We start from the raw sequence: 24597 nt of genomic DNA, 5'->3' as shown, positions 1-24597 counted from the left end.
GTAAATTAAGTCTATAACACAATAAGTGTAGAGAAAGTGAAGGGTTCTGAATACTGTATTAAGGGGCTGTATTTAGGAAAAAGGACGTAAGGGGTGAACACTCAGCCTTTTCAGTCTTAACAAGCCATTTGGTGCGACTGTGTGGACGTGGCAGAGCAGAGCACACCTCAGCACTGACACTTTACTGGCAGGAAGTAGCTGACTGAGGCATGACGGCTTTTGGATCCGTCCCCACAAACCCAAGATGTCCTGTAGCTAAAACGTAGTGGTAAATATCATTAAAGTGGGTTATACGCTGGCCTTATTACCTCAGCCTTCATCTACCACATAGATGTCCACTGATTCACGCCATAGCCAGACCTATAAAAGCCCTGGTTTCCACTCACACAATCTCTTTAATGGATATCTGTGGCTTTCCCAAGGTTGTCGTCTATTTTGCAGGGAGCTTGTTAGGTAAAAAGGGGTGTTGGGGTTTGATGACGCAGGCAGTTTTTCGTAGTGGAATGACGTGCGTGTCCATGCACATTAGACGGGATTACGGTTAGTGTGTGGTGCTCCGGTTGCCATTGGTAGCCTTGGTACTTCCTCAAGCCCCATTGGCTCCCCAACTCCCATGGATGTGGCCGGCTCTCTTCCTTTTGGCATAGCTTCTTTTATGCGCTTGATATTGATGGAGTGCGTGCATTCGTATCTGTGAACTTTTAAGCAGTTGAACAGATACGAATGCTCATCTCATCGGACGTTCGCAAGCCTATCTCCGTGTATTGCCACTGTTTTCGAATTCTCTTCCACTTTCTTGGTCTTCACACCCCCGAACCACAAATCTCTTACTCCTTCTCTTCACCCTCTCTTATTTTCCCTCCCTCTCTCCCCCTCTCCAAAGTCCCCTGTCTGTTCTTTGCATGTGGCGCTGCTCGCTGAGCTAGTACCAGAGGCATGCTGACACCGTGTGTGACGCACACACTCCGCGGTGTATCTCCGCTGTCTGGGGTACCGTCTCCTAAAAATACCGTCTCCCTAGTTCCCTCAGGGGAGGCCGCCGCTGCAGACAGCTGTGTGTGTGTGTGTGTGTGTGTGTGTGTGTTTTCGGTGTGTGGGTGGGCGTGGTTTGCCTAGTGGAGGCCTATAATTGTGGTGGTGAAAGCAGGATGGATAGAAAGCTGGCTTAGGAACTACTGGGCCCGCCGCCCGCTGTGCCCTTCAGCCAGGAGACATGCACCATGTTCCTGAGGTCAGCAAAGTAGAGGGCTTCTGCATCACGGCCCTGAGGCACCCCCTCACACTCGAACCACAGCAAAAACATAGCCTACCTAACAAGAACATGGTACCGGGCACACGGCTACACTGGGAGAGCCATCCTACAGTCGCTCAGATAGGCCCCACAGAAACAAGACTATAAAGATTATTTCAAACAATGAAACACATCACTGACAGATGCCTCAGGGATTTGAACTTCGGTTGCTGGCTGGACCAACTCTTTAACCTCATAGCCAATTGAGTCCAGCCCACTTCTATTTACAGCAAGATCTCTTCTGTATCTAACCTTACTGTCACGCCTATATACAGCTCTGGAAAGAATTAAGAGACCACTCCTAATTTTTCTTAAATCAGCATCTCTGCATGTATGGCAGCCATTCCATTCCAGTGTCTGTTAAATTCCAACACAGGCACACCTATTTAACTTAATGAGGTACTGATTAGGTGATTACCTGAACCAAATCTAATTTAATGAGGAAAAGTATAAAAACCACTGCTGTGGTCATTCCTATCCTCTTGCAATAATTTTGGCTTCACTGGCAGAGGGATATTGTCAGGTTGCTTCCATCCTGAAAATTTCAAAGAAGGCGGTTCGTAAGAACAAGGTCAAGCAACAGACATTGGGGACAAAAAAGCTACAGACTGGCAGAAGGCGAAAACAACTGTCCACTGACCAAGATGACCATCAACTCATTCGAATGTCACTCAACAACCGTAGGATAGCATCAAGTGACCTTCAAAAAGAATGGCAAACAGCAGCTGGGGTGAAGTGCATAGCGAGGACGGTTTGAAACAGGCTCCTAGGGGCAGGGCTGAAGTTGTGCAAAGCTAGAGCGCTTCCTCAATGAGAAGCAAAGAAGAGCCAGGCCTAAGTTTTCAGAAGACCATAAGGATTGGACCATAGAAAAATGCCGAAAGGTCATCTTCTCTGACATGTCACATTTTCAGCTTTGCCCAACACCTGGTCGTCTAATTGTTAGACGGAGACCTGGAGAGGCCTACAAGCCACAGTGTCATGCACGTACTGTGAAATTTGGTGGAGGATCGATGATGATCTGGGGATGCTTCAGCAAGGCTGGAATCGGTCAGATTTGTCCTTGTGAAGGATGCATGAATCAAGCCATGTACAAGGTTATCCTGGAAGAACACCTGCTTCCTTCTTCTCTGACAATGTTTCCCAACTCTGAGTATTAGTTTTTCCTGCAGGACAATGCTCCATGCCACAGACCCAGGTCAATCAAGGTGTGGATGGAGGACCACCAGATCAAGACCCTGTCATGGCCAGCCCAATCTCCAGACCTGAACCTCATTGAAAACCTCTGGAATTTTATCAAGAGGAAGATAGATGGTCACAAGCCATCAAACAAAGCAGAGCTACTGGAATTTTTGTGCCAGGAGTGGCATAAAATCACCCAACATCAATGTGACAGACTGGTGGAGAGCATGCCATGACACATTAAAAGCTGTGATAAAAAATATGGGTTATTCCACCAAATAAATACTCTTAATGACTATATTTTTATTTGGAATTTGGGAGAAATGTTGTCAGTACTTTATAGAATAAAACAAAACTGTTCATTTTACTCAAACACATAACCTATGAATAGTAAAACCAGAGAAACTGATAATTCTGCAGTGGCCTATTCATTTATTCAAGAGCTGTGTATGTCTATATATATCTCTCTCAATATATATATATACACAGTGGGGAGAACAAGTATTTGATATACTGCCGATTTTGCAGGTTTTCCTACTTACAAAGCATGTAGAAGTCTGTAATTCTTATCATAGGTACTCTTCAACTGTGAGTGACGGAATCTAAAACAAAAATCCAGAAAATCACATTGCATGATTTTTAAGTAATTAATTTATATTTAATTGCATGACATAAGTATTTGATACTTCAGAAAAGCAGAACTTAATATTTGGTACAGAAACCTTTGATTGCAATTACAGAGATCATACGTTTCCTATAGTTCTTGACCAGGTTTGCAGACACTGCAGCAGGGATTTTGGCCCACTCCTCCATGTAGACCTTCTCCAGGTCTACAATGTTATCCCTGATATCCTTACTCAGCTCTCTGGTCTTGGCCATTGTGGAGAGTTTGGAGTCTGTTTGATTGAGTGTGTGGACAGGTGTCTTTTATACAGGTAACGAGTTCAAACAGGTGCAGTTAATACAGGTAATGTGTGGAGAACAGTTGGCTTCTTAAAGAAAAATGATCAGGTCTGTGAGAGCCGGAATTCTTACTGGTTGATAGGTGATCAAATACTTATGTCACCTGGAAACTAGTCTTGAAGGAGTTGCTGAAGTAGCTTGCCTGTATCTTTATCTAAGGCCAAGATATGGCCAAAAATCTATACAATTATTGTCAAAATCGCCATACAATTTTGACTGTTTGTGTCTGCACTAAACATGCAACCATAGCAAAATAACAAGAGGTAACATTTTGGGAGGATTAAATCTAGCAACTTGACACTGTTATCTGTAGGTTGGAACCAGATCAGACAATTCTGCTATGGAATTCTTTAGTTATTGATCTTGACTAGTAACCCGCAAAGCATTCTATTCATCCTTATGGAACGACCCCTGACCTCTGTGTAAAATATGAACGCTTGGGAGTTGAGACTATTGCTTAGAATATGTCACCTAGAAACTAGTCTTGAAGGAGTTGCTGAAGTAGCTTGCCTGTATCTTTATCCAATCCCAAGGCCAGAAATCTATAGAATTCTTATAAAGGAGTCATTCCAAATGGATGAATTGAATGCTTTGCGGGTTAATTTTCAGGATCTTTAACTAAAGAATTCCACAGTAGATTTGTCTGATCTGGTTTCAACCTACAGATAATAGTGTGAAGTAGCTAGATTTAATACTCCCAAAATGTTACCTCTTGTTATTTTGGTATGGTTGCATGTTTAGTGCAGACACAAACAGTCAAAATTGCTGAGGGTTAGAATTTAGAGAGGTCTCAAAGAGGCCCTATTGGGATGTAAACGGATGATTATCGGACAAAAAAACAAAAAAAGGTAACTTCATTCACACTTTACATTGTGTATAATAACAAATTCTACACCAAACATGAAACCTAATTTAGAGAAAACACAGTTTTGGCATTGTAAAACTGCATGCAACTAACAAGAGAGTTCTAAGGAACATCCTGGCAAAGTTAGAAATGTCTGACAGCACCAGGTCATGAGCATTTCTTATCCACCTTTGCAAATTGTCTTCGAACATCAGATGGATGTACAATCATGCAATCTACCGAGATTATTTCCCCCCGTTTGAGACAAAAACACATTACCATGGAGAGAATGAGAGAGAACAATCTTATTACTAGCTACCTAGTTATGATCCCTCAAAGACTGAAAAAAATATATAATTCTCTCTTTTTTTTTAGGTATTGCTATAAGGTAGGGCCTCTAGGCTACCTGTCTCCAGTGTTTTCGTAATTAAATGTAACATTTTACAGATTATAACAAAAATTTGTGTTTGTAGCATTTAAAATGGTAGAGGACAGTGATAGCCATGTGTTAATTCATATTTTTTTTTTTTTTTTTAATATTTATTCAAGAAGAGAGAGATGGTAACCTAGAGGCCCTACAATACTTCTAAAGAGAGAGAGAGAGAAAGAGAAGTAAATTGAACAGGTAGTTTAAAGGCGGCTTGACATTTTGTTTTTCTCTCTCTCTATTCCTTCCCTTGTCTTTTCTTTGGCTTCACAGGACTGTGGTGATGCCCATAGCCAACCAGTTTGCTCCTGATGTGGTGCTGGTGTCTTCTGGCTTTGATGCCGTGGAGGGCCATGCGTCACCACTGGGCGGGTACCGGCTGACCGCTAAATGTAAGTGACTTTCTCTTTTTCCAGGTCTCTTCCTATCAACCAGGCCACTGCGAGCCACCCTACTATAAGGTCTTGTTCAACACCTTCACCTTTTTCCTAATTTTTTATAATCTCTGATGTCATTTCTGATTTTACATGGTTGGAAAACACAGGTTTTGTAATTCTACTCAGCACTTCGTCTAAATCACTGTCTATTTCATGAAAATAACCTCATAACATATGTACCTCGCCCCTGATTGATAGGATTACCCAGATATGTTCATTTGGTCTGATTGTGTGGACAATAGGAAATCAAATTTGAAGATACTAACATATGCATTTGTGATTGGTTGATAGGATTACCCAGATGAAGTTCATTGGTGTAATCAGATCAGATGTGTCATGATCTGGGCCAGCATTTCCATCACACCTTAACAAGAAGACATTTTCCTGGATTTTACAATGAAAGAGCATGTCATCAAATTTTAAATGTCAGAATATTATTTTGACCTCATAGTGTTGCAATGCCATCTAACAGGGCTAGTACGCTTTAAAGGTAATGCAACATGGCCCCATTGACTGCTCTCCTTACCAGCATTACTTCTGCTTGAAAGCCTATGGAATCAACTAGCATTAGAGCAATTAAAGCCGCTCCAGAAACTGCATAATTCAAACTTCCATCAAATTGCAAGCAGAGACATATAAATACATACATGAGCTCATCTGACTCCTGGTAGAGTAAGAAAAATTGCTTGATAATTGTTTCACATGGGCTTGATTGCCCAAAATGTCAGACTATCCCTTTAAGAGGAAGGCTGCTTTTATCTGAGTTTATTAGCCCAGGCTAAATAGTAAACAGCACTGAGTAGAAACATTAATTCTGACTACGAGGAGGAAGGGTATCGCAACCACATAAAACAATTCTAATTAAAAAAGCGTTCTGGCTGGCCAACACCGGAATGAACCATTCTGACTTGTGTATGTGCCATTCTGACACGTTTATGTGCCGTTCTGACACGTTTATGTGCCGTTCTGACACGTGTATGTGCCATTATGACACGTGTATGTGCCATTATGACACGTGTATGTGCCATTCTGACACGTGTGTGTGCGCCATTCTGACACGTGTGTGCGCGCCATTCTGACACGTGTGTGCGCGCCATTCTGACACGTGTGTGCGCGCCATTCTGACACGTGTGTGCGCGCCATTCTGACACGTGTGTGCGCGCCATTCTGACACGTGTGTGCGCGCCATTCTGACACGTGTGTGCGCGCCATTCTGACACGTGTGTGCGCGCCATTCTGACACGTGTGTGCGCGCCATTCTGACACGTCTGTGCGCGCCATTCTGACACGTCTGTGCGCGCCATTCTGACACGTGTGTGCGCGCCATTCTGACACGTGTGTGCGCGCCATTCTGACACGTGTGTGCGCGCCATTCTGACACGTGTGTGCGCGCCATTCTGACACGTGTGTGCGCGCCATTCTGACACGTGTGTGCGAGCCATTCTGACACGTGTGTGCGCGCCATTCTGACACGTGTGTGCGAGCCATTCTGACACCTGTATGTGCCACTCTGACACGTGTATGTGCCACTCTGACACGTGTATGTGCCACTCTGACACGTGTATGTGCCACTCTGACACATGTATGTGCATAAATGATAATTGATCTGAGTGCCTGAAAGTCTCTTACAAAAGGTTAACTCCATACTGTAGACACAGACATGCCTGCACGATCACATCCATTCTGTCGCTGTTCATTCTACAGAGCAGGGAAACCTCCACTCACGTTCACAATTCTACAGGATCGAACTTTGAAACATCCATCTTTGGCCTTTGTAGAGTAGACCGGTGGCGTGCCAGCAAAGAGATTACCATAAAACCATCTCTGAGTTTTCAGGCTAGCACTGCGGCTTTAAGACAAGGGGGTCCAAAGATGGGACAGGGTGGGGGTTGAGGGTGGTATGGCGGAATGCGTATATTAAAACCCCCAGAAGATCAAACGCCGGCGGCTTGAGGCAAAAACACTAAGCCACATTTATTAAGATTAAACCTGGCCTGTATTATGCCTTCAGGCCCCTGTGAATCCCTGGTGCCTCCGTCTCAAATCTAAAAGAGAAAATATGATGCAATACAGTTTTCCCTAGTCTTCCCCATGCTCTCTGTCTGCATTTGTTTGATCGCCTGCAGAAACCCTCTAACCCTCCAGGGGCCTTGGCATTTCTTCTCCCCAGGTTTTGGATACCTGACCAGGCAGCTGATGGGGCTAGCCGGGGGCCGCCTGGTACTGGCCCTGGAGGGGGGCCATGACCTCACCGCCATCTGTGACGCCTCCGAGGCCTGTGTCTCCGCTCTGCTAGGAATCGAGGTAAGACCAGGAGCCACTTGTTGAGGGAGAAGGACTTTTTTACACCTCTAGTCAAATCAGATTTGAGAATTGATCTTTGAAGGGTTTCCAGTTGGGTGGTTTGGCCTTCTATCTGGTTCACGGCACTGCCTGAGGTGTGATGTTGAAGGGCCTTTCTCCCAACACTCACACTTTTTGAGGGGGAGAGCCAAAGAGAGGAGGGATACTGAGACTGTGAGAGATCGAGAAAGACACAGAGAGACAGACAGAGACACACACAGGGAGAGACAGACAGAGACACACACAGACAGAGACACACAGGGAGAGACAGACAGAGACACACACAGGGAGAGACAGACAGAGACACACACAGGGAGAGACAGACAGAGACACACACAGGGAGAGACAGACAGAGACAGACAGGGAGAGACAGACAGAGACAGACAGGGAGAGACAGACAGAGACACACACAGGGAGAGACAAACAGAGACACACACAGACAGAGACACACACAGGGAGAGACAGACAGAGACACACACAGGGAGAGACAGACAGAGACACACATAGGGGGAGACAGACATGGAGAGACAGACAGGGAAAGACAGACAGAGACACACACAGGGAAAGACAGACAGAGACACACACAGGGAGAGACAGACAAAGACACACACAGGGAGAGACAGACAAAGACACACACAGGGAGAGACAGACAGGGTGATGTTGAAACAGAGAGACAGACAGGGTGATGTTGAAACAGAGAGACAGACAGGGTGATGGTTGAAACAGAGAGACAGACAGGGTGATGGTGAAACAGAGAGACAGACAGGGTGATATTGAAACAGAGAGACAGACAGGGTGATATTGAAACAGAGAGACAGACAGGGTGATATTGAAACAGAGAGACAGACAGGGTGATATTGAAACAGAGAGACAGACAGGGTGATATTGAAACAGAGAGAGCAAAAGTGAAACAGAAGGGTGGAGAGAGAATTTGGAAAAGAGACGGTGAAATAGCGGACCCAATTTATTTATCCTCCATCCTGGCTCCTAATCTCCATCCCTCATCCACCCGTTTCCCTCTCACTCTTCATCCCCGCCACCCAGTTTGGGAGTGTCCCAGAGCTGAGTGGCCAAGGAGAGGGAGGACGTATCAGCCATCAGGTTGAAGAATCTGACCATAATTGTGGGAGTGTGTGGGCCGGGCCTGGAGCTGAACAAACTCTCAGTTCAGGTCCCAAATGACATCCTATTCCCTGTTCAGTGCACTTCTTTTGACTGGTGGGAAGTAGTACATATTATAGGGGATGGATTTCCATTTGGCCTCAGGCTGTGATTCATGGCACCAAACAGATTACACATAATAAAACGCCCACTATTTTTTGGGATGGATGGAGTCGAGTGCTTTCTTGGCCATGGCTTGGATATAATTTTCCCCTTTTATTTTGCTTCCAAGATAACATGCTATGGTACTTTGAATGGCTTTACCCTGACACTGCTGTGATCAAATGAAGATGACTGCATTTGGTTTGTTTGTGTGTCTGTATGTGTGTGTGTGTGTGTGTGTGTGTGTGTGTGTGTGTGTCTGTGTTTTAGGTCTAACTATACTCATGGGGACCAAATGTAAAACCAGAAAAGATTGGACTCATGGGGACCTTTTGCAGGTCCCCGTGAGGCAAAAGTCAATTTCCGGCTCAGGGTTAAGTTTAGGGTCAAACTTACAATTCATTTTAGAGTTAGAATTGGGGTTTCTTTAAGGTCCAGGCTTTATTGGTTAAGTTTAGGGTTAAGGTTAGGCATTACATCTAGTTTAAGTTTAGGCATAAATATTACTTTATTGAGGTAAAGGTTAAGGTTAGGTTTAGGGTTAAGATTAGGGCAAGGGAGCATGCAATTTATTTTTCCTGGTGAGGATAGCCATACAAACGTGTGTGTGTGTGTGTGCACGAATGCATAGGTGATTGTTCATAGTCATTTCTGCTACTTTCTTTACATTGCCATTTAACACATGTAAACAGTTATTTTGCCCTGAAGTCAAGGCTGCTGTCTGCAGTACACATATATTACTGCAGCATGGTCCTCTATCTGTCCTCTATCTTTATGTCAAAAAAGTATAAACATTTCTATATAATATTATTAAACTCTGGGTTCTGTACTTCTTTTTGTTCACCTTAAAACATGTATTGAGAAAGACCAAGAGGACTTGTGGCGCACACATGAACTGCATACAGAGCTATGGGGCCTGTCTACATGTCAAATAAGGAATAACCCACACTTGAAATAAACTGACATATTGAAAAACAATCAGCTGCTTTTCTGTTATCCCATTAAAAAGTTACAAAAATCAAAATGCCTAAGACAGACCCTTGGGTAGAATTCACAGATGAAGAGCTGATGTCATGTCTAATAAAGAGGGGGTACATTGGTCAGAGGCTGAAATATAACCTTTGACAGAAGTGAATTTCCAGGCACCTGCGTCCTGCGTTTGTCCAATTTGTATTTATTTTCAGTCAGTGACTGTGAATATTGTGTTGCTGCAGACCGACACGGCCCACAAACACACACCCTTCTCTGTTCTCTGTCGCTGGAAGGTCTGTTTCTCAAACTGCACCCTGTTCCCTACACATGGGCACTCTGTTTTCAACCAAACCTTTACGGGTGTCCCTGCAATGCCTGGTCAAAACGAAAGCCTTTTTAAAAGAATAGGTGCCCTTTGGCGCACTGCCAAGAAAGAACCTGCTGAAGCTATTAGTCAGTTTGGCCTGTGTGACTCTGAAACTTTTGTTAACGAGGCGTACAGGGCTGTGACTCGCGGTGTACCGCCTCATATTATTCACCAAACGTTATCCCACACCTCAGGCTAACAGGCCACCGAAGGGTAGTGTGGAAGTGTTATTATTTTACCTTTAAACCGAATGCTACCTTGTGCTTACACGATTAAAAGTCAAGCAAACAGTACCGCTTTGGTTTGCTTTATGAGCTCAAAAAGTGTCTACGGTTTAGAGGCACTGCTCGGACACCCTTTCACGTAGGCATTGGCGCGTATTACTTCAGGGAAAAAATGACATTGAGTGACAGGTGTTGGAAGAGTGGCTAGCTGGATTGCTGAAGTTAATAATATATATTCACAATATTTAATTTGTAAACTGCATTTCCCACACATTATGCTCATATTGTAAAGAAAATAAATGATCACGATACATAAAAACATTGCCTGCCAATTGTGTACATTGAGCAATCAAGCATAAAAAATGAGCTTTAATGGGTTTCTTATTATGTTTTTTTCAAATAAGGTTTATTCAAGCTGCCTCCTTGACATGTGTAGGTAGAGTGTTCGGGAGCTTAGGTGCCCTATAAGAACGCCTTGTCAGCTATACTTCTACACAATGTTGTGGCTGGTAAGACCAGGTGGTATGATAATTGCTGGCTGCATGCTGGGGAACAGGTCTCAAGAATGTGGTGACATTGAGGGCCTAAAATGTGAGCCTAAGAATCTTGAGTTGGAGCCAATATTGTAGGTTCTTTCTTTGGGATTATCCAAGTTACTGCATTCTGGATCATCTATTGTTGAGACAGGAGCCTTACTGAGATTCCTGTGAGCAGCGCAATGCAGTAAAATTCGGTATGTCGAGTTAAGGATGCACATGTAAAACAATTGTCCATGCTTACTATTTAGCCTTGCTAGATGCTGGCAAAGTTCACTGTAGATGGAGGATAAGTCTGTGAGGAGATAGAACGGTCAGGTTGGACCGGCCTGGCGGATAACAGGCCCAGGGTGACTGTGTTATTCCAGTCCTCCCTCCACACAAGGCAGTAAATAAGCTCTTGGCACTGTAAAAGACCGGATGGCCCCGCTCCAATGTAAATCTTGGGCCAGACACAAAACAAACAGAACAATAATAAAATGTGGTCACCGAGACCAGCCGCCCCAGAGAAACGGAAAGCAGAAACTGACCTGCAACCGCACCCCGACCGTGTTCCAGGGCGACAAGGGACAGGCCGGGGCGTTACACTGGCCAGGTGCAGAGCTGTTCAGCTGTTCTGAACCTGGTCACTTGGGATTTACAACAATCCCTGTCTTCATCAGCAGAGTCAGGGGAACTTGTGGATGCCATTTCTATGTCTCTGTCCAGTATAAAGCCAATGCTAACTAGTGTTAGCGCAGTGACTGGAAGTCAATGGGAACACTTGTTTCTATTGCGCTAACTCTAGTTGCCGACTTCCAAACCATACGCAGAGACATAAAAATGTTATCCAGGAGTTGATCCGACTCTGTAAAAGTAGAATAAGGGCTTCCTTGCCAAAACCCCAAACTATCCCTTTAAGCCCCATGGCAGACCAACGCTACCCTGTCAGAAGAACTAAATCTTAACGGCTTCTGAGCTGGAACACGGTTTGCTTTTGATGGGGAGCTGCACAAACATCCCGTCAAGCCCTAATGCAATAACCTTAATCTGTTTACCTGCACTGGTGCCTTTGGATGACTTTGAGGTCACCGCCTTTGATGACGACACGAGTAACGTCAGACTGGGAGGAGCTTGTACCGCTGCTTCCCCAAGGTCCTTCTCCTCCAATTTAGAACCCAGGGCTTTGGCTTGGTTTAATGCATAGTGGCAGAGGGGAGAGGGATGAAGGGCCAGGAGAGAAGGTACTCCTGAAGGGGTCGGGGTTGGGACGGTCTCGGGTTTCAATGGCCAGGAGAGAGGGCTATTTCTGTGGGGGGGGGTCGATGGGTGAGTGAGGCGGTGAGTCTGGAAGCCTAAAAAGAGGCACCAGCCCTGGCCCCCATAGCGCTCCCTTCTCGCCCTCCTCCCCAGGACCCCATCAGCAGCCCACATCTGAAAACGTTTACCCTCACACCTCTCCCCAACAGGGTCACCGACAGGCCTGCAGAGATCGGGGAATCAAAGGGGATCGGGGAATCATTTGAAGTCGGGGGGGGGGGCTGCTATTGTCATAAACCGGGGAGCTCCAAGGTTTGAGTTTCACCCCAAATGTTGGACGAGCGGAAAAACTCAGAGCCACAAACACACGCAAGATGCCACATCACCCGTTGATAAGGAGTTGGAACGCATGGCTCATTAGTTGCCTTCTACTGGCGGTAAGCTGTCACCGTGTTTAGACAGAGGTGATTGGCCAAACCCGCAGTGTTTTCCATTGCATCTTCCCATGGTGTTTTTGGCAATAGCCTTTGCGGTCTTTGAACAAGTGGGCAGATTAGGCCCTCGTTAGTGTGATCACTGGTTCAACAAGTCGGAACGGCACGAGGGGTCAAATGACAGGCAAACTTTATACTGCCTCCCATCAAAACGTCAGGATCAGAATCCTTGTGAAAGATCCACTGTAATGAAGATGGAATTCAGCTGAATGACAGTGGCTGTTTGATGAGGAAGACAGAGAGGAACAGGGATTTGTGTGTTTGTGGATGCTTTAGGTCAAAGAATGAGCCAGTATGTCTGCTGCTGTTTATGAGGTCAGCGAAGCCGGGTGTCAGGTTATCCCATCAACACAATTAAAATGTCTCACCAAAAAACAATCATTTCTCTCTCGTTGGCTTTAAAACAAGGTCTCATGCGTCGGCATACTAGTTCAGACAGGTCCTCAATCAGGTCCAAGTATAGATTGGGTTTACTGCCCCACTGCCTCCCATGTGCCTGTAGTCCATGCATCAAGCGTTTTACTGGCAACTCCACAGTGAGGGAACATATTCCCCCTTTTTATTGGCAGGTTAAGACAAGCTTTGCTATAATGAGAGTTGGATTCCCTTTGAAAGTGGCTTGGATTAACTTGGGGGAAAAAAGCGGATAAAAAAAAAAACGTGAATGGACTTTACGGGCCGTTTTTTTTTGTACCTTCACGATTTGAGTGGGTAATTGCCAGCGCCTCTCCAGTTAAATTTCTCCTGAATGATGCATTGGCGATGATGTTAGTCAACTCTAACCTCATGACTAATTGATGAATGCCCTTAAACAGATGTTGCGCCCCCCTCATCCAAATTGTGGTCGTTAGCATTTATTTGATAAACAACAGGCTAATGCTGTAATTGTTGCCAGTCGCCGATGAGGTTATCCCCACTGTTTACATAGCAGGTACAGTAGGCATGGTCCCTTTCACCTGGCTCACTCCAGCATCAATGGATCACGAGGTCACAGCGTAATCAACCGGTGTCGGCATTTGATCCAAAATGCGTGCGCCCTAACCAAGCGACATACTAAAAAACAATAGATGCCTTGTGTATTTGGCCCGCTGAACAAGTCAAATTCCTCCACCCTAGGTTTCACAGCCTTCCCGGAATGTTTAATTTTTTATATTTTATTCAGCGGCCACATTCCTTTAGCGCCTCTGGTTCGCGTGGCGACTCACATTGTTTGGCTACCCCCCTTGTGCGTTTGAGTGCTGTGCCACACAATTAAACAGACTCATTTAGATGCAGTCTGGCAGGCAGCGGTGGACTGAGTGATGACCTACCGTCGCCCTACAGACATCTGTCCTCTGTCAAGAAAGAAGAAGTCAAATGTTGTCCTTCTGTGAAGACGAGAGGGAGGCCTGAGAGGGAGGCCTGAGAGGGAGGCCTGAGAGGGAGGCCTGAGAGGGAGACCTGAGAGGGAGGCCTGAGAGGGAGGCCTGAGAGGGAGGCCTGAGAGGGAGGCCTGAGAGGGAGGACTGAGAGGGAGGACTGAGAGGGAGGAGGGAGGTGGTGACACGTCACGGTGGTTGCCGTGGGGAGCTCTGTGCGTGTCATACCTGCCAGGCCCAGGGCCCACTGACAAGACCTGTTAAAGTTTATAGGCGTGCGGCACAGCTGCCCGTCAAGCTGACAGACAGCCCCCCTGGTCTGGCTTGGTGCACAGACCCCTCTTTGGATACGGTGCCAAGCAGGGTGTCTCTGGGGTTAGTGAAGGGGTGGAGGAGAAGGAGAGGTAATGGTGGGAACATGACTGGGCACACACACTGATCTGGGATACTGGACCCAGTCCTAGAAGGAGTGAGAGGGAGATGTATTCATCTTTCCTACTGAAGGTTGAGGGATTAGCACCCAACTCGGAACCTAACTTAGCTAATTTTTCAGGAAATCAACTGTACCAAATCTGCAGTGTTAGCAGGGTCTTCGATGACCAGTCAGTTTGATATTAACAATGTGTTCCGATAGGCTTGCTGCGAGTGGGACTTCCTGTTTGGTACGTATGGTGTGTCGAAGTGCTCTGGTAACCGTAATGTCCGATCACACAGAACCTAATCACAGTAGGGACGTAACGTTCTCGCAAACAATGTGGAATGTACACGGTGGCTTCTCAGTGCCAGGGAATGAGGGCATTGGTGCACATGGGGAGGAGTGTATGGATGTTTGGTGCTGGAACCCCAACCGTTCTGAGGTTGCATTTAATCACGGCTTCCCTCAAAGATACAATAACACAACCCAGGTTCCATCCAATTAGCTCTCTGAAGATGTGTTTAAAACTGTCTGGAAAACATACAACTTACAGGTGCATTGAAGGGCAAAGCTCCGCGGTGTGTGTGTGCGTGCGTGCGTGTCTGCAGTTGTATGTGTATGCATGTGTGTATATGATGCAGATTGTCGTGCCACAGCAGGATTAAAGTATCCTTCTCTTCAGACCGGCCTCTCCCTTTGCCCTCCTCACCCCTCCCACGTTCTATTTGTTTTAATGAAAAGAAAACGTCCAGCCTCGGCTGAAACAAGACGACCGGCGATCCCTCTTTCCTCTCTCCTTTCTTTTGGCATTCGCTCCTTCCTTCTCCTAACGTTTCAAGTCGTTTCTCCCTCCTACATATCTCTCCCTCCCTCCTACATATTTCAGCTTCAAGTGAAGGTTATGATGAGAGAAATACGACGCCTGGGTGCCTTTATTTCTTGCTGCGTTTTATGCGTAGGTGCATTTGACGGCTTTCTTATTTTTGACCGGTTTCGCCTCGCAAGGGGTTTGATGAAGAAAAAAAAAAATGCATCACAACGCAGTGAGCCAAAGGGAAATGGAATCATTCCGGCTTGGAAAGGCAGGTCGGGGAATGCCCCAGTTTCCTCTCTCCGCTCCTTCACGCCTTAATCGGACTCTCCTGAAGCTGTGCGTGTGTGTGGCACAGCGGGACTCAGCACAAAGCACACATTGTAGCCTGTGGTGGAGAGTAGCTCCATGTGTGGGAGGCAGCAGTGCGTCCGTGTGCTTTCCTTCCTATTGTGTCAAACTGTTGTCCGCCGCTGGGCTGGTTGGGTGATACCACACTATCAGAAGCTCGTCCACCAGGGGATCCAGCCTCATATTCAAATAAGCAGGTCTACTGCCGTGTTGTATTTAACCTGTCACTCACACTTGGGTGTGTGTTTGTGTGTGTTTGTTTTTTTTCTCTCCCCAGTTGGACCCTATTCCTGGGGAGGTGATGCAACAAAGGCCCAACTCCAACGCCGTCCGCTCCCTAGAGAAGGTGCTGGAGGCACACGGTGAGTCTTCCACCCACACTGGAAATAGTCCCCACGCAATGGTCTTCCACCCACACTGGAAATAGTCCCCACGCAATGGTCTTCCACCCACACTGGAAATAGTCCCCACGCAATGGTCTTCCACCCACACTGGAAATAGACCCCACGCAATGGTCTTCCACCCACACTGGAAATAGTCCCCACGCAATGGTCTTCCACCCACACTGGAAATAGTCCCCACGCAATGGTCTTCCACCCACACTGGAAATAGTCCCCACGCAATGGTCTTCCACCCACACTGGAAATAGTCCCCACGCAATGGTCTTCCACCCACATAGGAACTAGTCCCCACGCAATGGTCTTCCACCCACACAGGAAATAGTCGCCACGTAATGGGCTTCAACCCACAGAGGAAATAGTCCCCACGCAATGGGCTTCAACCCGCACAGGAAATAGTCCCCACGCAATGGGTTTCAACCCACACAGGAAATAGTCACCATGCAATGGGCTTCAACCCACACAGGAAATAGTCCCCACGCAAAGGTTTTCCACCCACACAAGAAATAAACCCCATGCAATAGGCTTCAAACCACACAGGAAATAGTCCCCACGCAATGGGCTTCAACCCGCACAGGAAATAGTCCCCACGCAATGGGCTTCAACCCGCACAGGAAATAGTCCCCACGCAATGGGCTTCAACCCACACAGGAAATAGTCCCCACGTAATGGGCTTCAACCCACAGAGGAAATAGTCCCCACGCAATGGGCTTCAACCCACACAGGAAATAGTCCCCACGTAATGGGCTTCAACCCACACAGGAAATAGTCCCCACGCAATGGGCTTCAACCCGCACAGGAACTAGTCCCCACGCAATGGGCTTCAACCCGCACAGGAACTAGTCCCCACGCAATGGGCTTCAACCCACACAGGAAATAGTCTCCACGTAATGGGCTTCAACCCACACAGGAAATAGTCCCCACGCAATGGGCTTCAACCCGCACAGGAAATAGTCTCCACGCAATGGGCTTCAACCCGCACAGGAAATAGTCCCCACGCAATGGGCTTCAACCCGCACAGGAAATAGTCCCCACGTAATGGGCTTCAACCCACAGAGGAAATAGTCCCCACGCTATGGGCTTCAACCCGCACAGGAAATAGTTCCCACGCAATGGGCTTCAACCCGCACAGGAAATAGTCCCCACGCAATGGGCTTCAACCCACACAGGAAATAGTCCCCACGCAATAGGCTTCAACCCACACAGGAAATAGTCCCCACGCAATGGGCTTCAACCCACACAGGAAATAGTTCCCACGCAATGGGCTTCAACCCACCAGCCGTAGTGAGATTTGGTTCGATTGCGTGCGTTTAACACAAAGTCCGATTAAAGGTCAGAATCTTTGGGGGGGAGACAGGCTGGACAACCCTGAAGTGTTTGCAGTAGTCATTAACGCACCTCCAGATTGGCTCTGGGGGGAGTCAGGGATGATCATGACCTCTGTGTTGTAGGTGAATACTGGCCCTGTCTGCAGCGAGGCGCCTCCACGCTGGGTTACTCTCTGAGCGAGGCTTGTCGGTGTGAGACAGAGGAGGCAGAGACTGTCACCGCCATGGCCTCCCTCTCTGTGGCCAACAAGCAGAGGAGGTGTGTACCATTCTGTGTGTGTGATCCTGAATGGTCCCATGACATCCTGCCAAACACGTGTAGAATTTCTGTGCTTTCTCTGATGCCTGTCATCCCTTCTTCAGGAGCGAGGAGGAGCCAATGGAGGAGGAGGCGCCAATGTAATTGGCTGACCAGGGCTCCTTCACCGTTCAGGGACCCTTCAGATCTCCAATTTAGTCCTCAGCCAACCACCAACCTCTGTTTCAATTGGACCCCATCCCTTTGCAATGCCCACACCCCGTCCGGAAGCTGAATCAGTCACATGGGACGGGGACATCGCCGAGGGGGGATGGGGGATGAAGTAGACCATGGATGACGACACTCTCACTCGCCCAGAGTGTATGGACTTAAATGAGGAGCAAATCACAAGGAGCCTCAAGTTGTCTGGCATATTCAGGTTGCCATGTCAGGTTTTTACTCCAAGTGGTATCTACGGTGACCTTGAGTCATTCCACGCTGGCAACCTTGAGCGTTTCCAAACAGACACGCATTCTGTGTTTTAAGCTTCAGACACAACATTTCTCATCGAAGCCGTTGGCTTTCGTGTTTCTTTCTCATTTATTCCTTGTTCATGTACCTTTCACTGACAGAACAGCAACAGAGTGACATGTAATTACAACTCTGTTAACAAGCATTTCCTCATTGCCATTCACGAAGGAGATTGACAACTGGGAGACATCACGGGTTTGCTGAAATGTTCAACATAATTATTCAAATGGTGAAAGCAGAGTTTTTTTCTGGCTGAGGAGGTAAGGTATTAAGCGAGGTAAAGAGACGAAGAATGCAAAGGACCTGAGACCAGGTGTTCTGGTTCAAAACAACAGACACTTAAAAAGATAGCGAGTTTGTGCCTTTTTTCCAGCCCAGTGGATATCACGATGGACTCAAGACGAAGTGCTTTGCCTTAAAATGAGTTTTGAGGGGAGAGAGGTGCCCCCATCTTGCGCCTCATCTGCTTTTTGTTGTGGTGTGACTGGCAATGCCTGCACAATGGCACATAGACAAGGAGGCCCTTGGCATGTTTACCATGAACTGTCTGTAGCTTACTGTCCTAACCTGGTTCCTTTGGAACATGTCATTAACCCCTTTACTGTCCTTTAGAAGGTAGTTGCCATGCTACACAGGGACTAACATGGCTGGAATCTTTTCATTTCCCAGTGGGGCAAACCCCAAAAGTGGTTTTAAAAATCAGCCATCAATGTAGCTGTCCTCTGGTATGTAAACCCTTTACCAAATATGCGTCAGCTTTTCAACTGAGTTAGCTAGCATGCACTGTCATCTATACTGAAGACACCTTTCATCTTAAACTAGAATGCTGTTCGAAGGTAGAAGTAGTAAGACAAGAAATGAAGCCAAAGCATGACCTTCCTGTCCGCTCAATACCTAGGAACTGCGTGGTATTGTTAGCATTTTGCCACCTTGAATTTTAGAATGTTCTCTGCCTGGGAATCAGAACGTTCAACCCATTTGTATCTTGCACAGCGTACATTTCGAAGTGTTCGAATGTCACAATGTTCAGACACTCTTTCCATCAGTTACAGGGCAGAGGCCACAATTTAGCCAGTAATTTGGTTCAGTTCGCCAACAGCCCAAATTGTATCTCATTAATCGCTGGGTTAACATGGTGAGAGAGTGGCGGCCCACCCTAGTCTCTGACATCAGGTCTACGCTCCTTAATAGGCACAGCTGCTCCACAAGTGTCAGGTGCTACAAAGCAGGTGTGTGTGTGTGTATGTTTGTGTGTGTGTGTTTGTGTGTGTGTGTTTGTGCGTGTATGGACGAGCCGGTGTGACTCATGTCACAATCCACACTTCATCCACTCCAACACTGTAGTGTTTCAGTTGCAGGGAATTGTAGCCCTGTTTGCAAGACTCGTGAAATAACTGTGCTGTATACTCAAAATGCATATGCGCGCATGCTGTCCAAATGATCTTCAACGACATACATTTTACTTTGTTTTCTAACATCCATAGCTCAGAAAATGGAGAATTAATGATCCTGTGATCCGGACAGGCTGTTTTAAAACCACCCAACTCATGTTTAGTCTCTGAGCAACTACCTTCTGCAATGTCACACTCACTTGTTTTTCACTGTCAGTTGAGAAGGACGAACGGAGAAGGTTGTCGTTTCCCCATCCACCTTTCTTTGGGATGTGCCCACTGTGGTTGTTTTGATGACTACTCCATACCTTGTTATTTGAAGTGGACTCCAGCTCTTATTGTTTTGTACTTATGATTTGATTTCTTTGTTTGTTTGTTTTTTATTCTTTTGAGTCCTTTGTCTGTGTCAAGCTTTGTACAGGTGACTTGTGAGTGAAGTTCCTTTTCATGGGGAAAGGTTCTGGGGTTGCTAACGGAGGGGAGGGATGCTAATATTTCTACTTTGTATAATGATTCCAACAGTTGTGTATTTACTATACTGTCTGTTCATATCAGATTTATATATGACTACAAAATCAATAAGTTTATTATATATTCTAAGATATTGCAATCTTGTTTTAGAGAAGAAAAAACATTGTATTGCAAGGTGATATGCTCGTTTATCATTTGCTGGTTTGTCCTTGGCTGGTGTTGCTGAAGGGCACTGTTCATTATTCCTGTCTGCCATTGGTTGAAGGCTCAGTTCAGTTGCATCCTGTTTACTGTAGATTCTTCTTCAGTGCACTCCACTGACCCAGGATCTAGTCTAACTTCCTGACACTTCACAGAGAATGTTCCAGAACTAGGTCTTAGGTGAGAAAAAAGATGCTCCGTTTGGAATGGAAACTCAGAAATGTCCTTCACCAATAAAACACGGTGATAACCACTTCATGGAGGCATGGGTTTACTGTTCAAAGACCACTGGTATTGCATACTTTTACCTTGGTAAAATGTTCTGACCAAAAACCAAACACTAGCTGAAAGACTTTCAGAGTCGATATGGGCTGTGTAATATACTTGGGTTGACTTTGGAATAACATGATAATTACTCAAGGGTTTCCCTATAATGACTAATGGATATAAGCCTAGAGGTCATAGTTGACTCATTAATTCCCCCATCACCCTTTAACCTCACCCATCCTGCCCCTCTACTCTCTGACAGCTGTAGCAGATGAATACTGAGGTCAAGGGTCATCTCAGTAGACCCAGTCCTTGCCAATGGAGCAGACTATAAGTTAAACTGCCCAGTGTTTTCAGAGTTCTATAAAATATTACCAATAATTGCCTACAATATGACTGAAATAATTTTCACTTTTATCAACTATTTTATAAAAACAGCTTTTCCTGAAATTAATACTGTAGGCATGCCCCAGCAATTGAATGGTGAGGGCACCAGATACCAGTCATAAAAAAATATGAACGTGAGTAGAACTGATTGGGCAGCTCATCCTTCACTAGGAGTCTGATTGGCCAGCTACTCCTCCTTAGAAGGATTACATGGTTTGTTTGAGTGGTCTTTCCTCCAATTTACACTTGAGTCACAGATAGAAATAAAGATTGAGTTAACATTATTTGGATAATTGAGATATAATTAACTTTTTAACTTTATTGCTAGAGAGTTACTTCAACAGTATGCATCCCATTGGTGGTTGTTGTTATTGTATTAGTGTATTATAGCAACTTGTCATGCACATTTTCTCAGGATGTCTATCAGAACCAGCCTCAGCAATGGCAGTCACAGTTTAATCACTTGTATTCAAACAATCTTTCTGAAAGGGCCTTTACACTGTTTGGTTATCATGGTGTCCAGGTAGTAATTTAAACATTCTCTCAACCAGACTCAACAAAAGACATTCCACTCGCTTTGTTTTTATACTGTTTTATCATGGGGCATTTATTCTGCTTATTTTTCCCTCCCCCCCCAAAGCCGGGCCTGCGGATTGTCTGAGGTTTATTTGAAGGGCCTGGCTGTTGGATTCCACACCATTCCTCTCCTTCCACCTCTTCAGCTTTCTCTGCATGGTCTGTGTGTGGGCATGCCTGTCTCTGTCCCTGTATCATATCTGCACAAGGAAACAGCACTGAATGGACCCAAGTACATTTTTAGTACGGCATTGGGATTCTGGAGCAAGAGCATGGCACCGGAAACTCTTTCTTTTGCTCCTTTTTTTTTTTTTTTCAAGAAAGAAAGATGCTCCGTGTTCATCTAACAGATGTGCTTTTTACGTGTTTAAAAAACATCAACAAACTGAACGACTTTGAATATTTTACCACATCTTTATCTAGCACTTGTGACATACAGACAATAGATTTTATTGTATTTATGTAGAAAAAAAAAACATGTTTTAGGGATATTAAACGACGGGTGACAGCGGGATAGACCAACTGATTTTTATTTTCGGCGAGGGATGGAGTTCGTGACATCATCTGAGGTTTGGACAAGAGGGATGTTTTGTTTAGAGACATCTGGAGGTATCAAAGGGCTCTGTCCAGATGAATGGTCTAAAAATCGTCAGGGTTTTCCATTCCCCTTCAGCCAGTAATATCTGTGACCACTGTGGTTAAAAAAGAACAGTTCTAGGTTTACACAATGTATGAAATGCATATTCTGTTTTTTATTGTTTTCTTTTAACTCTCCATTGTTACAGAATAGTACTTTTTTCTCGGGACATTTTGCTCTAACATTTTCTCTTTGACATCTACAATATAAACTATACTGTTTTGGAAAAACAGTTGTTTTTGTTGTTTCCTTGGAGCTCTGGTCAGATGAGTGGTCTTCATTTAAACAAAAAGAAAAAGGACTAAATGACATGCTAACTCTAGGGTCATATCGCAATTAAGTCCAAATCAAATCAAATTTTCCCCGATTCAGAAACCACAGGTGTGGAATGACAGAAAAATATTTACTTTGGGGCCATTTACCAATATTGTACAATATTTGAGGACGCGGATGTCATTATTTATTTTATAGAGACGGAAAACCGTAAAACAAGGAATTTCCAGTATGTACAATCAATAACCAATAACAAATGCAAGTATGTTGGCCATATACAGGGAGTGCATCTAGACTTATAGGGCTGTTATGTTCATTTGGACAGTGTCACAAGTTTTGTTTTTTTGGCTCTGTACTCTAAGGGGTTTAAATTAAATAATGACTAAGAGGATGAAGTGCAGAGTCTAATTGGAGAGTATTTACATCCATAAACTGAATCGTGTAAGAATTTCAGCCCTTTTTATGGGATCTAAAGTAATTGGACAAATTAACATAATCATATTTAGTGCTTGGTTGCACTTCCTTGCTTTCGATGATTGCTTGAAATCTCTATCTTTAAGGCAAATTGAAGCTGACAATCTGCACATGCATATTTTCATTTCAAATCCAATGTGCTGGAGTACAGAGCTAAAACAACACATCTTATGTCACTGTCTTAATACTTCTGGACTGCACTGTACATATAGGTGGATATACATATACATATAGGCAACCAGAAAGATAATTAGGGCCTAATCGTTGCTGCACCGTGCGTGCGTGCGTGCGTTTGTCAATACCAAGGGCATTGTGCATACAGTACAGTGCTGATTGACAGGGTAGATATTTGATCATTTGGAAGTCTTGTTTAACAGTCTTATGGCTTGGGAATTGAAGTGAGTCATGCTTGAATACCACACCCAAATACCAAAGATCTTCATGCTTCCTGTTTCAGAAATAAAAATGACATCATAATAGTTGTGATGCCTTAACCAAAAACATTCCTTTATAGAAATGGGTTTTGTGTGAGGTCGTCAACCTGCAAGTTCTCCTAGAATTGCTTCATCACCCCAACCTAACATATATATTTTTTAATATAGCAATATCAACAACCTCATGTTCACTTGATCACTTAGACCAATGAGGTCAAAAAGGCAGGTACCTCTTTAAAGAAATGAAATGGGGCCCAAAGCGATGGCTTAATTCTCCATAGTGAAGATAGCAGCAGAGACTAAAGCACTAGGGTTCACGGTAGCCACAGGCAGGCTTAGCCACTCCTTTGGAAGAGCCAAGGGTCAACCCCGGTGACCAAATAAACACAAGTGAATCTGTGTTTAGAGAGGGTTGGAGGGGACGATACAAAATGCAAAAAAAAAACAGAACCAAGCGTGTAACTGGTCAGTCAAATAAACATGGAGAGAAAGCATGAGCACCTCTGCAGTGCAGTCTTCCTCGGTGTCCCCCTGATGATACGCAAACAACACCGCTAATGCTTTTCGCTGTGAAGGGGCCGTTTGGATATTCATAAATCAAAGGGGTTGAAGCACAGGCAAAGAGACATGGACATGTCTCAAGCACATCTACAAGAGCTGAACAAACAGACGCAAGTGACAATATTGACTGTCTCGCAAGATCCCTCGGGAGACTGCGAGACCCACAAAGACGACGCGAAAGCAAAAGAATGCACGCCTGTTTCAGTGGCTCGGGGTCGCTAGGCTGAGGTAACGACCAACCACTCTACCGAGTCGAGTCGCAGACCGACTGTCTCGCTGTCGAATGCCAGAAGTCTTGTCGACGACTCCGCGTCGTCCCACACCACAGGCGCCTGACCTCTGCGACCCCTGACAGTCAGAGAAGAGACGCGGGTCTCCTCCCCGTTGAGTTACGATGCGTCTTGCAACCTCTCCAATGGCCAGCCCGCAAAATCCAAAATGGACGCTCTTTTCCCACAACAAATCTCCCTAGAACCGTCTCAAAGGCCGGGCCATTGGTTCGCGGAAAACCCCCGGTTATATTCCCTCTTACACCACAATGACAGTTCCATCTGTCATTATCACTCTCTCTGTCTCTACTCTCTCTGTGTCTATATCTCTTTTTGTCTCTTTCTACTCTCTTTGTATGTCTCTCTTTACTCTCCCCCTTCTCTATTTTCTGTCTCTTCCTACTCTCTCACACCCTCTCTCTCTTTCTGTCATTGATCTCTCTACTCGTTTGCCTCCCTGTGTCAGTTTGCTCTGTCATTACCAGCTCCCATATTAGAAAAGCTCTCATCCCTGAACGTGGCTCATCTTCACCGCACTCGTTTTTAATTGCAGGCCAGAGTGACCATGGTGGCTACGGATAAGGATAAGACCAGCTGGTGGCTGAAAAGCGGTGAAAATTAGAGATCACAGTTATCAGACCTAT

The 24597-nt window shown here is 45.4% G+C and overlaps 1 protein-coding gene across 8 annotated transcripts in view; it reads left to right on the top strand.

Annotated features, from left to right (window-relative positions):
* The window catches only part of hdac4 (histone deacetylase 4), a 159076-nt gene extending 137455 nt beyond the window's left edge, over positions 1–21621 (top strand). For all 8 annotated transcript variants that reach the window (XM_013137903.3, XM_020054945.2, XM_010879854.3 and 5 more), the window contains 5 exons: positions 4981–5099; positions 7315–7448; positions 15795–15879; positions 17367–17502; positions 17607–21621. In XM_013137903.3, coding sequence (XP_012993357.1) covers positions 4981–5099; positions 7315–7448; positions 15795–15879; positions 17367–17502; positions 17607–17646 — 514 coding nt within the window. In that variant the 3' untranslated portion in view covers positions 17647–21621. The remainder of the gene's footprint in view (positions 1–4980; positions 5100–7314; positions 7449–15794; positions 15880–17366; positions 17503–17606) is intronic.
* The last annotated feature ends 2976 nt before the right edge of the window (positions 21622–24597 follow it).

The sequence above is a fragment of the Esox lucius genome, chromosome 16, assembly GCF_011004845.1.
Source record: "Esox lucius isolate fEsoLuc1 chromosome 16, fEsoLuc1.pri, whole genome shotgun sequence".
Classification (NCBI taxonomy): domain Eukaryota; kingdom Metazoa; phylum Chordata; class Actinopteri; order Esociformes; family Esocidae; genus Esox; species Esox lucius.
The sequence above is the reverse complement of the archived record's forward strand: the minus strand, read 5'-3'. Positions and strand labels throughout refer to the sequence as shown.